Source organism: Rhinolophus hipposideros (genome assembly GCF_964194185.1).
Source record: "Rhinolophus hipposideros genome assembly, chromosome: 9".
NCBI classification, from domain to species: Eukaryota; Metazoa; Chordata; class Mammalia; order Chiroptera; family Rhinolophidae; genus Rhinolophus; species Rhinolophus hipposideros.
In genome coordinates, this window is record NC_138055.1 from 56,459,602 (window position 1) to 56,474,900 (window position 15,299).

Genomic DNA, 15,299 nt, shown 5'->3' on the forward strand with positions numbered 1-15,299 from the left:
TGCTGCTGCTCTCTTTCACTTCTAAGGGCCCTTGTGATTACATTGGGCCTGCATGGATAATCCAGTCAATCCCCCTATCATAAAATCAAATGATTAGCCATCTTAATTCCATCTGTAATTTTAACTCTCCTTTGCCATGTAAGGTACCAAATGCAGAGGATCCCGGAATTAGGACATGAACGTCTTTGAAGGGCTCTTCTCCTGCATACCACGTCTACCTATTTAAATGGTTTCTCATTGCCTGCCTTGAAACGCTTCCTCTTCAATTCTCTAAAGAATGATGCAGTTAAATTACAACAAAAGATGACCCTAGAGAATGTTTCCTCAGTAAACACCAAACTAACATAACCATATTAAGAGAGGTATATTTTATGTTCTTCTGGGATATAAGCTTCTCAGTGCAGGAGAAATGATTTCAGTATGTTCTAGTGTGCTTGGTACACAGTAAATGCTCAATAAATATTAATGATTGGAAGCAGTGAGTTGATTGTAAATATGAGAAAATAAAATATAAAAATCTGTTTGGGTGCTGATTCTATTATATTGGATTAAATTGGAGAATGTCAGCAATTTCAGAGAATTGGCTCCAATATTACATACGATAAAGTGATATAAGGCCCCAGACGTTTCTATGGACAACATAGATCTCTTACACAGTGAGGACAATATAATAATTAATCATCACATGAAGCCCTTTATTTGCTGTGCCTATTGATTTTCTATGGATCCCATAGAGAGCTATTCCTCCAGGATTAGGAATATATCAAACGCTCAGACCACAGACCTCCTTGTTGAGATGGTACCTGAGGGTGATGGCTCAGGCCTGTGGTCACACTCCACGCCTCCACCACTATCCAAAGATTTCTTCAGGGAAGGGGGCCTTCACCTACCCAGGCCACACTGTGGGAGGGGGAGACCGGACAGGTCATGGCACACTCTGAGGAGGGAACAGAGAGGCTCACAGCTTCTCACACACTCCCAAAATGTGGAATCTTCATGGTGCCAGCAGGGCCACGTAGCTCAGAGCTTTTAGAGGCTGCTAAGAAACAAAGCAAAGATGTGCGCGTTTGGATACCTGCTTCTCAATTGCAAAACTTGGTCCTTTCCTGCTAATATCCCCACAGTACTGAGTAATGTCCTAAGAGGAAACAGGTGAGGTGGGAAGGGAGGTGGAGCAGCTGCCCCTGAGACCGGAGAGCCTGCATATGTGCACCCTGATGCATCCCGTCCCCACATACCCAGCTCTGCCCTACCATGAACCCCAGGCTTGGGTCACAGGGCCTTGGCGGGCCGTGGGGAACACCAGGATATCAGAGCGTCCACCAGGCAGGTGGGCATGTAGCTCATGGGAAGATAGAAGAACTTGGCGTCCCAGCCAGCTGAGTATCGGGTGCGAGGGTGACAGGCTGTCAGGGCATGTTCCATGCAGTCCGTCACCAAGGACAAATTCTGCGTACACTGATTCTTCATCAATCCAATTATTTTCATGCCTGTCCAGAACAAGAAATAATCCGGATATATTCCCACCTCGAGCCACTCCCACAATAAGATCAACTTATAGAGTGAATTTCCAGAATTCCTGACTCCCCTAAATTAAATGCACCCAAATTCCTTAGAGAGTGCCCCAACTTCTAACCAGGAGCAACAGTTGCACACTAACTGCCTTTGGCTCTATTCCTGAGACCATCAGAACCTTAAACTAGAGGTCTCTACAAACACTGGGAATCTAAGACCTGAAAACCAGATGCTCTAACGCCACCTTGCCTGGAGTCCTAGGTGTCTTTTCTCTCTGGCTTTAACCCGCTTCTCAACATAACGAGGGGTTCAGATGAGACAGTGGTGCCAGGTCTAACAAGCTTGGATCCTTTCCTTAGGTTACCAGTTTACCACGCAACCATGTGGGTGGATGTAAAGGTCCCCTCCAGGTCAGGGCTTTGGAGGATGGATGTGAGAACGTAAGAGTTTCTAATGATGGACCCAGGCTTCCAGGAAATAGTTGGCTTCTTTCCCCAAGACCACAAAGCACTCACTGGATGCCAGGAACTTCTCCCCATAGACCTCCTTGACCTCTGGGCTGGCCTGATCCCATCTCTCCCGAAAATTCCTAGATATCATCTCAGTATCGGTCACAGCAGTCTTGAAGTAACCGGGCTCGATGATAGCCACCTTCACGTCAAAATGGGACATCTCTCTCCTGCCAGGCACACAGGCAGAAGGGCAAGGACGTCAGAGGACTTGCAAAACAAAATGCAAAACACATGAAAAAACAATAAGACACAATGGCGGTGGGAAAATGTCGGGGGAGATGTGAAATGCAGACGTTATTATGATAACGGAATTGCCTCTCTATAGAGTTTGAGTGTTTTCCCAAATATTTTATGTACATGTGCCCATAGCTCTCAATCCTACCACTTGTGCTTCAAGGCATCCCCAAATTATATCTCGTATGATTGTCACACTCAGTGTATCAACAGGCTGTGCCAATTATATCTTTCCCATTGTCCTCAGTCCCCTCCCTTTACGCTCTCACCCGATCCACTTCTAGCCATCTGTCCTCTAAGGGGCATCTCTCCGCCTGCAGTTTCAGCTCCTCCACATCACAGCCATCCTCTGCCCTACAGCCAGTGCAGTCTCTACTGCTGCTGTGATGAAGAAGGTCGCCTGAATAAAATGCTTCCCTGGGGTTACACTGCCAACAGAGCTCCCGAACCTGATTATCATGGCAGTTATACTCGTACACATGGATAGGCTATGCAGCCAAATAAGATCGGTTACAATTCTGCCTCAGATTTATTCTAACTGGGCTTTTCTCCAGTGCCAAGAGGTGGAATGAAACACTGTTGACGTGGGGCCCATCCAGACACCCAAGGATAAAGAGGAGCTTCCCAAGAGAGAAGGATGTGGAAGGAAGAGCCTCTGAGGCTGTATGAAAGAAATGAACACCCAGGAAAAGGCTCCCCTGGACGCGCAGAGGCAAGTGTCTGGAGGGAGGGTCTCTGTTCCGGTCCATACCTGAGGGAGTCCGAGAAGGCCTCGACGCCGTACTTGGAGATGCAGTAGCCCCCACCATACAAGGACACACGACCCAAGACGCTGGCAACGTTGACCACACGGCCCCGCGCCTTCCTCACAAGGGGCAGCAGACTCAGGGTCACCTCAATCACCCCTAACAGGTTCACATTGAGTATCTTCATGAAGTCCTGTTTGGTCAGCCACTCATTGGGTGCCGTGGGCACAGAGATGCCAGCGTTGTTCACCAGGCCCCAGAGTCCTGGGCACATGTGGGGAGAGAGCAATACTGTGCTGTGACCTTGTAGTGAGGACACGGCTATGATTCCTGTTCACCTTCCAACTGAATGAGCACAGTATGGGGGAGGTGGATGGGGAGTGGGTAGAGCGATAACATACTGTCTGAAGGGTTTGGGGGAGTGCAGACCCTGTAAACTCTAGGTGAAAAATTGATGACTTCCTCCTGATTTATTCTTTGTGACTCAGCCCTGTGCCTGCAAGACAGAAGGCAATCATCCAGATTTGATGAGGCAGCAATAATGTTGAGACCTAGGGAGCCCACAGTGTGGATCGTGGAGAGTCATGCGTGGATCTGCACACATTAATATTGTCCTTGCAGACATTTTATATTCATCATCATTTTCCGATTTATGAACTGCCTTCCTTAGTGAGTGCTTCATAACTATCGATGAGGGAAAGAGAGAGGCACAACAAGAGAGAGAATGAAGAGAGAAAAGGATAGGAGGAAGTAAAGCACAATAAATAAAACACAAAAAGGACAAAAGATAGTGCATATCTGGGGCCACATGGTTGGGTAAAAGAGACCTGCAATTCCAGGTGTGGGGGAACATGCATAACAGCCTTGCCATTGTGCTCAGGGCACTAGCCTTGACACACCCGGCGGCAATATGGAGCGTTGTTCCTGCAGGAACCTCGGAGAATTCCAAGGGCAGACTTTGAGGGGGACCCAAAACTGCCTCTCCCCACCTTAGGGCATAGACTTCACCCTCAGCCCCTGACAATACCACCCTATTCTCCCACCTGTACAGGAAGCCAATCTCCCCACCACCTTCCTGGACTCACCGCACCCAACTTCATGGAAACTTCTCTGCTAAACACAAAGACAAAGTCCCAAGGACATAAAGTATTACCCACCACAGACCTCAAGGCTGCAGGAGCAGGGATTATGAGGACACAGGGCAAGGGCTGTCAATGAAGACTCCGGAAGTACTGACCCAGAGAGTTGAGTCCCTGGCCCACTCAGACATGCCCTGATCTTATAGGAATCATATTCTCCCACCATATATGTGTATTTTTTGTCTAAGAACCCAATCAATGCACATAGCTGTAGAATAGAGATTTGAGTAAAAGGAAGTTTCCCAAGACATCATTTATGTTGATTGTGATGAAGAAAATGTAGGAAAAAGTTTCATATCATACCATTAGGTACTGTTTAGGAAGTAATGCTATTCATAAAGAGAGAATATTCTCAATCATTAAAAATTAACATTTTTCATTTTCTTTGAGATCAGGAACAAGACAACAATGTTCACTTTCAACCCCTCCATTCAACACTGTATTGGAAGTCCTAGCAACAGCAATTAGACAAGAAAAAGAAATAAAAGGCATAAAAATAGGAAAGGAAGAAGTAAAACTGTCATTATTTGTAGATGGCATGATACTATATATACAGAATGCTAAAGAGTTCACCAATAAATAATTAGAATTGTTAAATGAATTCCCTGAAGTAGCAGAATAGAAAATTAATATATTTATTACACACCAATAGTGTACTATTAGAAAGAGTAATTTAGAAAATAATCTTATTTACAATTGCATCAAAAAATAAAATACCTGGGGATATATTTAACCAAGGAGGTAAAAGACCTGTACTCAGAAAATTGTAAGACACTGAAGAAAGAAATTGAAGAAGATACAAATAAATGGAAGCACATACCATGCTCATGGATAGGAAGAATTAGCATAGTTAAAATGTCCATACTACCCAAAGCAATCTAGAGATTCAATGCAATTCCTATCAAAATATCAATGGCATTTTTCACACAACTAGAACAAATTATCCTACAATTTATCCTACAAACAAGAGACCCAGAAGAGCCAAGGCAATCTTGAGAACGAAGAATAAAGTTGGAGGTATCATGCTACCTGATATCAAATATACAACAAGACTATAGTAATCAAAACAGCATGGTACTGACATTAAAATGGACACATAGATCAATGGAACAGAATAGAGAGCACAGAAACAATCCTACGGTTATGTAGTCAATTAATCTATTGCAAAGGAGGCAAGAACATACAATGGGAGTAAAGACAGTCTCTTCATTAAATGGTGTGGGGAAAACTAGATAGACACATAAAACAATGAAAGTAGATCATTGTCTTATATCATGTACAAGAAAACATCAAAAGTGGTTAAAGACTTAAATGTAAGACCCAAAACCATAAAACTCCTAGAAGAAAATATAGGCAGTAAACTCTCTGACATGGCACTTAGTAATATTTTGGGAGGGGATATGTCTCCTCAGGTAAGGAAAACAAGAGAAAAAGTAAACAAATAGGATTACATCAAACTAAAAAGCTTTTGCACCACAAAAGAAACCATCCACAAAACAAAAAGACGGGCCCGCCTGATGGCTCAGGTGGTTTGTGCTCCATGCTCCTAACGTGGAAAGCTGTCATTTCTATTCCCACATGGGCCAGTGGGCTTTCAACCACAAGGTTGCTGGTTCACCTCCTCAACTCCCACAAAAGATGGTGGGCTCTGCCCCCTGCAACTAAGATTGAACAGGCACCTTGATCTGAGCTGCCGATGAGCTCCCGGAAGGCTCAGTTAGTTGGAGTGCAACGTCTCAACCACAAGGTTGCCAGTTAGACTCCCGCAAGGGATGATGGGCTGCATCCCCTGCAACTGACAATGGCAACTGGATCTGAAGCTGACCTGTGCCCTCCACAACTATGATTGAAAGGACAACAACTTGACTTGTAAAAAATCCTGGAAGTACACACTGTTCCCCAGTCAAGTCCTGTTCCCCTTCCCCAATAAAATCTTAAAAAAAAAAAAAAAAAAAGACAAGTTACTGAATGGGAGAAGATATTCACCAATGATACATCTGATAAGGGTTTAATGTCCAAGACATATAAGGAACTCACACAACTTAACACCAGAAAGACAAACAACCCAATTAAAAAATGGGCAGAGGACCTGAATAGATATTTCCTCAAAGAGAACATACAGGTGTCCAATAAGCATATGAAAAGATGGCCAACATTCACTAATCATCAGAGGAATGCAAATTACAACCACAATAAAATGTTACCTCACACCTATCAGAACTGCTATCATCAAAAAAATCAATAAACAACAGTGTTGGCAATGATGTGGAGAAAAGGGAAACCTTGTGCACTGTTTGTGGGATTGCATATTGGTGGGGTCACTATGAAAAACAATATGGAGGTCCCTCAAAAATTTAAAAATAAAACTACCTTATGACTCAGCAATTCCACTGCTGGGTATTTATCCAAAGATTTTCAAAAAACTGATTCAAAACAATACATGCATCCCTGTATTCATTGCAGCATTAGTCACAATTGCTAAGAAATGGAAGCAACCTAAGTGTCCTTAGATGATTGGATAAAGAAGCTGTGACACACACACACACACATACACACACATGCAAATGAAATATTACTTGGCCATAAAAAATAATGAAAACCTACCATTTGCAACAACATGGATGGATCCAGAGGGTGTTATGCTAAATGAAACAGTCAGACAGAGAAAGACAAATACCATATGATTTCATTTATATGTGAAATATAAAAGACAAAACAAACAAACTCATAGACACACAGAATAAACTGATGGTTGGAAGGTGGGAGGAGAATTGGGGTCTAGGGGAAAAAGGTGAAGGGATTAAAAAGTACAAATTGGGGTGGTTGGTTTGCGCAGTGGTTAGAGCACGGTGCTCATAACACAAAGGTCGCCGGTTTTATTCCCACATGGGCCAGTGAGCTGTGCTCTCCACAACTAGATTGAAGAAAAAACAACGACTTGACATGGAGCTGATGGGTCCTGGAAAAACACACTGTTACCCAATATTCCCCAATAAAAAAAGAAGAAAAAAGAAAAAGAAGAAGTACAAATTGGCAGTTACAAAATAGTCACAGGGATGTAACATACATCACAAGGAATATAGTTATTGATATTGTAATAATTATGTATGGTGTCAGGGGGGTACTATACTTATCGGGGGAATCACTTCATAAGTTATATAAATATGTAATCACTATGTTGTACACCTAAAACTAATATAATATTGAATATAAACTGTAATTGAAAATTAAATTTTATTTTAAATTAACGTTTCTGAAAATTTTCATTATGTTGTATAATTTCTCACTTTAAAAAAAAAAATTCCATTGCTACTTGGAAATTTTTTTTTTTTTATTTCCCCCTTCTTCCGCCCCCTTCCCCCCCACTCCGGTTGAAGCTGTTGTTTCTCAGTCTGGTTGTGTAGGACACAGCTCCCTGGCCCATGCTGGTGTTATGAGCCTTGTACTAACCCCTCCCCACCCCCCACCGCCCCACGGCTGAGGCAGTCGGTCACCAGTCGTGGATCAGTTGGCCGCTCACAGCAGTCTCTCCCTCTGCTGGCTGCTCACGATGGCTGCCAGCCCTTCACGCTGGCTGTCAGCCACTCACACTGGCCACCATAGCAGCACACGGTATAGCCCATGCCAACCTCCAGCTGCTCACCGCAGCCCAGCTTCAGGGGAGCTGTTATTCACAATCTTAGCTGTAGAGGGCGCAGCTCACTGGCCCATGTGGGAATGGACTGGGCAACCTTGGTATTATTAGCACCACGCTCTAACGCTCTAACCAATTGAGATAACTGGCCTCCCTTCATCTTCTTTTAATGCAAAGACAAGAATACACACTATGTGCAAAATATAATACAATCCGTATAAATGTTAACAGCACTTATCTCTAGGTAGTAAGATTATAGGTGAGTTTTCTCTATCCCTTTGCTTTTCTCTATATTTTTCACATTGATCATGTTTTGCATTTATTCTTAAATAAAGGCAATTGATTTTTTTTTTCTTTTCCCATCATAAGGCAGGCACAACTGCAGTAAAAGAAAGAGAGAGGAAGTGACCCCGCACTAGTTCTCTGACCTTCCTTTGGCAAGTCCTGCAAGTTCAGTGTCCCCACCTGAAAACGGGTGATATCAGCTCCCTGGTCAGACAATTATGGGACACCAGCAAGAACATGTTAATGTGCTGAGAACAGGAACCCTGCTCCAGCACAGCCACCAGCCAGCCATGTAAGTCTTCAGGCCAGTGCACCCTTCTCTAACCCTCCTCCAGACTGTGGGCCCTGATCGCCTGCCACTCAGCAGCTAGAACTCCAGAACCTCTGCAGAGAGAGGAGAGGACGCCATAGACAGGAATTCTGTAAGGGCAAATCCTTGTCAGGGCAAACTCTCCCCCAAACTGCAGAGATCCAAGGTCAGGAGGTGGAGGGCAGTGGAAGGAGAAGAGGCTTGGCTGGTAAGCTGGGTGAGGTGCAGAAAGCTAGCATGACTTCAAGCCCTGGCAAACACATTGGGATTCTTCCCCAGAGAGCAGACAAAGGGCCTCTCTTTCACTGACAGGGAAGAAACAGAGTGAGAAACCTGCATGGTACCTCTGTCCCCCACACGCTCCTTCACCCACTGGGTGGCCACAGCGATGCTTTCTGTCTTAGTGACGTCCAGGATCACCGTCTCCAGCCTGTCCGATGTCTGGTTCTTTAGCAGCTCAGCTCCCTTCTCCGTCAGACACGCAGCCAGCACCCTCAAGCCTCTCAGGTCCAGCTGCCTGGCCAGCAGGTTTCCGAAGCCTGAGTCACAGCCCGTGATGAAGACGTACTTATCTCGGAGGTGGCTTACCACCTGCCTCTCCCGGTACCAGTGCAGAAGATAGTACAGGCCCACGAGGGCCGCCACGTACAGCCACATGGCTTTGCAGGGGACAGGCAGGCAGGCAGAGGAGAAACAAGAATGTGGTCAGTGGTCAGACAGCAGAACCTAAGAACACACTGGGTGGGAGTTACCACACCAATCTCCAGACTCTCTGGCATGGAGTCCTCTGGTTTTTCCTGTTCACTGTGCTTTGTTTTATTGATTCTGGCCCCAACTTGTATGCTCTTGGGTATACTTACACCATTTCTAGTAGATGCCAGATGCCATTGCATTTCTTTTGACCTGAGGATAGTTTTCCCAACCACTTTCTGCAGGTTTTCCCACTCCTCCCTGTTTCCCTCTAGCCACCTTTCCCCCCTTCACTTTCCACCCAAATTGGAGGCCCCTGTGTTCATGATCTCATGGTTCAGAGCTGTCTTCTTACGTTTTTCCTGCTCAAGTTCTGGATCCTGGCCTCTCTGAGCTCCTGGAGAGTCTCACAAAGTGGATACACTTTGAATCAAGACACACGTGGGTTCAAAACCCATCTGTGCTCCAAGTACTGTGTGACCTTGGCAGCTGGCTTAGACTCTGAGGCTGGATTTCCCTAAATGGCTCAGCACAGAATTCCTTCCTGAATAAAGTAAGTGTGTCATTTTCTAGAATTAGAAGGAAAAGTTATGAATAGGAAGTCCCTTGCTGATTGATATAGTAACTTTCAGGGGCAGAAATGTGTTCCGGAGATCACAGGGGATGTCTGACCACAGAGGCAAAGAAAACGGAGAAGGGAATAGGGTGGACACAACCACTAGTGAAACTTTTCCCAGTGGTTGGGTGGATGGAATGGAAAGACTTAGGCAAGGGACTGCTTGTTAGCTCAGTTGGTTAGAGCGCGATGCTCATAGCACCAGGATTGCCAGTTCGATCCCTGCATGGGCCACTATGAGCTGTGCCCTCCACAACTAGATTGAAAGAACTACTTGACTTGGAGCTGATGCATCCTGGAAAAACACACTTAAAATAAATAAAAGTTTTTTAAAAAATGACTTTGGCAAAACGGGACTAAGAGTTGTAACCCTCTCACTCCATGAATATGCCCAGTCCCCAACCCTGTGTGCCCAGTTACATAGCCTCTGCCCCTCCTGTGCTGAGGCTCTCCCATGCTGGCTACACATGGAGAATCCAGACAGAGATACAGACTCCAAAGGCAGAAAGGACCAACTTGAACAGGGACCAAGGACAAGTCCTTACCTTCACCATCAGGAAGGTAGTCCTTACCATCCACCATAACTGGAAAGATCTCAGCTCAGTTTGTATCAGGATGATGACGGGGAGCTGGAGGGAGCTGCCCACTCAGGACACTAAAGAAAAGACTAGAGACTAGCACAGACAGCTCACTTCCCCTGAACACTTTAATGGTGAGGTAGAGGAAACCATTTCATAAAAGGGGGTGGAATGGCAAGTGGAACAGAGGTAGGAGTGAGGCAACTTTTCATGGCACCTCTGTGGCGTTGACAAGATTGGGCTCTATGAACTGCTCGTGTCCATGGGACTGTACCAGATCCCCTCATCAGAAAAACAGGCCTGCTAGGATCTTGAGGCAGGCTGAGGCTTGAGGGACTTTGAGGCTGGGTTGCACTGGACCTCTTTGTCAAAGCAGTTTTCTTTCCATTGTGGCAAAGCCCTTCAGTTGTAACCCCAGGTGGAGCCATGTAGTAAGCCTCAGTGTTGTTTGTTCTTCCAGAAATGCTAGCAGATATCAGAGACCTGCTAGCATCTTGAACATCTTTCCTTAAGTGTTACTAAATGGATCAATGATCATTGTTTTGGGGGAAGAAAATGACAAATCTAGAAGTCTGCTACAGATTAAGCCTAAAATAATGGTTTCACTTTAATGAAGCAAATTAGAATGTGCCTGAGTGTGCTGAACACTAGAGCATTGATGACTTGAAGCCCCTGGAGGGAAGGTACTGAGTCTCATCATTTTTATATTTCTAGCACCTGGCAGTGCCTAGTCTCTGACAGAGATATATAAATGTTGAGGTCGATGACACTGCAATATTTATTTTCACCTGCATTTCTTACATTGTCTGACAATATGAGATTCCCCAAAGCCTCCATTCCCCACATCTTTATAATGAAGGAAGAGAACCAAGATGATTTCAGTGTGATTTAGGGTCAATATGACAGAGTAGAGAAACACTTGTGCTTGCATACTGTCATGACCACATCAAACTTACAACTAAACTACAGAACAACCATCATTGATAATCACCTGAGATCTGGCTGAACCAAAGCCCTATAACTAAGGACATACAGAAAAAGCCACATTAAGACTGGCAGGAGAGGCAGAGACGCCGACCAGGCTGGTCCCACACCCGCGTATGACCATCAAAAATTCGGAGGGATATCTCTGCTGTGGAGGTTCCCCTTGGAGGAGCCAGAAGTCCCAGCCCCACACCAGGCTCCCCAGCCCACGTTTCCAGTGCTGGGGAGAGAAGTCCCATAATTTCTAGCTGTGAAAACCAGTGGAGATTGTGGCTGAGACAAAGAACGGCTGCAGTCTTAGGCACTCTTCTTGAAGGGACTGTGCATGAATTTACTCACTGATGGACTGACTCGTTCTGAGTTCCAGCACTGGGGCAGCAGCATGAAAGGCGTCAGGGGCATAAGAAGATGAACTGAGTTGTCTGGCTTCAGAGTGAGGGCTGGAGGGGCAGCTTTCTCCTGGAGAGATAAGCTGGCAGAAGCCAGGTTTCTTTGTTGAGGCCTCACCACTCCTGGCATGCAGATGCAGCCAGCCAGGCATGATATCTGAGTCTCCATCAACCTGGCTAACACTGATCATTCACCCCACCCTAGTGATTCCCTGAGACTCTGCCCCACCTAAATTTTGGGCACACACAAGCCACTTCCAGTGGCTTTTCCATACAAATGCTCTGTCTTGGCTTATGCTGTGGGCTTTCCTAAAATCTTTCAAAGATTCTCAAAACCCAAACAAGCAGCATCTGGCTTTGGTGTGTCCTGTATGTCTGGCTGAGCATACCCAAGCCTGGCATTAGCAGCAACTGGCCTCAGTTAGCTGCTTGGCCTCTCAAGGCACCTCCAACCCCAGCACAGGTGGTGGAGATCTGCAGATTGCGTTGTGGCTCATGCCAGGTGGCCCCAGGCAGGACACAGTCTATGGTTAAACTTAGCCTATGGCCAGGACCCTGCCATAGGTGCTGGGGCTGGCACGCCCAGTAGCCAGCTTCAGACCAAATATGCATTACCGGGTGCTTCAAAGGATTACACACCAGAAAGTCAGACTGGGCTGGCACCAGAGCCCTGTTAAAATGAATCCTATTCCATAGCATCAGGCCCTGCACCACAGCTCCTCCACTGTGGTTACAGCCAGTCCTCACAACCAATCAGCCCAAGGGTCAATTCCTCCCACTGACATCCAAACAGCAACCAAGGCTCACCTACAACAAAAAGGCACACAAAACCCACACAAGGGGCACACTTGGAGCAGCTGGCTCAGGTGACCAGGGAGACTGCACCACCGGGCCTCACAGGACACTTACTACATAAACCACTCTATTGAGACCAAGGGACATAGAAGCTCTACCAGATACATAGAAACAAGCACAGGGAGGCAGCTAAAATGGGGAGACAAAGAAACATATTTCAAATGGAAGACCAGAACAAAGCTCCAGAAAAAGAACTAAACAAAATTGAAACAAGCAATCCACCAGATGCAGTGTTCAAAACACTGGTTATAAGGATGCTCAATGGAAATCCAAGATGGCAGAGTAGATAAATACTGTGTCTGCTTACTTCTGTGAATGAATTAAAATTAAAACTAAATTATAGAACAATCAATCTGGAGAGCCATCTGAAGTCTGGCTGAGCAGAAGTTTTATAACTAAGGATATAAAGAAGCCATGTCAAGACTGGCAGGAAGGGTAGAGACACGGAACTGGCTAACCCCAAACCTCCGTGTGCTGATTGAGAATCAGGAGGGATATCTCGGCCATGGAGTTTCTCCCCAGAGGAGTGAGGGACCCCAGCCCCACACAAGCCTTCCCAGCACAGAGTACTGGTGCCAGGAAGAGGAACCCTCACAACATCTGGCTGTGAAAAACAGTGGAGATTCTGACCATCAAAGTGTGATGGAAGGTGGCAGGAAACCCAGGCATCCTTTTAAAGGGTCCCTGCACAGATTGTCTCACTCTCAGGCATTCACCTTGGGCTCCAGTTGAGGGTCAGTAACTCAGGGGGTGTTGGAGACATATGGGGGGCAGACTGAGTTGCATGGCTTTGAGGTGAAGGCTAGAGGACAGTTAACATTTTCCCTGTGAGTCATCCTCCTCTTATGCAGCCAGCAAGCTGGTGCCATCTTTTCTTTGTTGAGCCCTCCCTTTATGCTTATGGCCAAATCTGAATGGCCAATTCCACCCTGCTGACTCACTGGGACCCCATCCCACCCAATTCCCCCAACACCAGAGGCATTTTCTCCAAGAGCAGCCAGCCACACCAACATTGCACTCTTTCTTGGAAAACTATCAAGAGTCCAACAGACCCCAGGCGGGTGGCAACTGGCCTTGGCGTGCTCTGAGACTTTTGCTGAGTACCTTCAGGCTCAACACTTGCACCAAATTTACATTAACCTGGTGGCCACAACTCTTCCCACTCTTGTGACTCCCTGAAACCCTGCCTCACCCAACTTGCATACCACACGAGGCTTTATCAGTGGCTGAACCTTAAGGGAGCTGGCAGGTGGCAGCAGGCCTTAGGGAGTCCTGACATTTTGCAGAGTTGTCCCAGGCCCAGTATTGGTGGCAGATACCAAGGGGTTCATCGCGTAGCCTCTCCCCCATGCCTCCAGGGTTAGCACAGGCAGCGAACAACTGTGGATCACTCTGTAGCTCTTACCAGGTAGTCCTAGGCCAGTCTGTCATAGGGAGTGGGTGACCTGGGCCTGCACTGGAGCCCCTCACAAGAGGCCCCAGAACTAACATACTTGGAGGTTGGCTTCATACCACAGCAGAGCACTGCCCATTTAGTGACACAAGCAGCACACACAGAGGGCGATCTCAACGTGCACCAGAGCCTGCTGAGGTGAATCCCACTCAGTGGGGTAAACTCCCCTGCACAATAGCCTGTAGCAGTGGATGTGGCCAAACTCCACAGCCAGGGTCAATCCCACAAACTGACATGCCAATAGTAACCAAGGCACAACTGTAACAAAAGGGCACACACACACGGGACACTCCTGGAGCACCCAGTGCAGGTGACCAGGGAGACGGTGCCACTGGGCCCCATTGGGCACCTACTGTGTAAGGTCACCTGGCCAAGACTGAGAGACATATCAGACCTACCTAATACATAGAAACAAACACAGAGAGGCAGCCAAAATGAGGAAACAAAGAAATGCATCCCAAATGAAAGAACAGGCGAAAACTCCAGAAACAGAACTAAACAAAATGGAATCCAGCAACCTACCAGATACAGAGTTCAAAACAATGGTTATAAGGCTGCTCAATGAACTTAGTGAGAACTTCAACAAAGAGATAGCAAGCATAAAAAAGGACATAGAAATCATAAAAAAGAACCAGTCAGAATTGAAGATTACAAGCCGGCCCGGTGGCTCAGGCTGTTAGAGCTCCATGCTCCTAACTCCGAAGGCTGCCAGTTCGATTCCCACATGGGCCAGTGGGCTCTCAACCACAAGGTTGCCAGTTCAATTCCTCGAGTCCTGCAAGGGATGGTGGACAGCACCCCCTGCAACTAACAATGGCAACTGGACCTGGAGTTGAGCTGCGCCATCCTAAATAAATAAATAAATAAATAATATATATATATATATATTTTTTTTTTTTTTTTAAAAATTGAAGATTACAATAACTGAAATGAAGAATGCACTAGAAGGAATCACCAATAGACTAGATGAAGCAGAGGATCAAATCAGTGATTTTTAAGACAAGGTAGCAGAAAACACCCAATTGAAATGGCAAAAAGAAAAAATAAAATCCCCCAAAATGAAAATAGTTTAAGAAATCTCTGGGACAACATCAAGTGTGACAACATTCACATCATAGGGGTACCAGAAGAAGAGAGAAAGCAAAAGATTGAGACCTATTTGAAGAAATAACGACTAAAAACATTTCTAATATAGAAGAGGCCAGGGAGAGCTCCTTTGCCCTTTCCACCATGTGAGGCTACAATGAGAAGTCGGCATCCCACCCGTGCTGGCCTGGATCTCAGACCTCCAGCCTCCAGAACCGAGCTCTTGGAAAGTTTCACAGAGGAGGTGACCTGGAGGTAAATTTTGAAAGCTGA

At 45.9% G+C, this 15,299-nt stretch overlaps 1 protein-coding gene across 1 annotated transcript; it reads right to left on the bottom strand.

The window, feature by feature from the left end:
* Nucleotides 1-1,272: 1,272 nt before the first annotated feature.
* On the bottom strand, nt 1,273-9,032 carry LOC308502399 (retinol dehydrogenase 16-like; the record flags this gene model as incomplete). Its single annotated transcript, XM_081060224.1, has 4 exons — nt 1,273-1,490; nt 2,031-2,194; nt 3,013-3,271; nt 8,720-9,032. 4 exons carry the CDS (start codon nt 9,030-9,032, stop codon nt 1,273-1,275), a joined length of 954 nt encoding a protein of 317 aa, XP_080916350.1.
* Nucleotides 9,033-15,299: the final 6,267 nt, after the last annotated feature.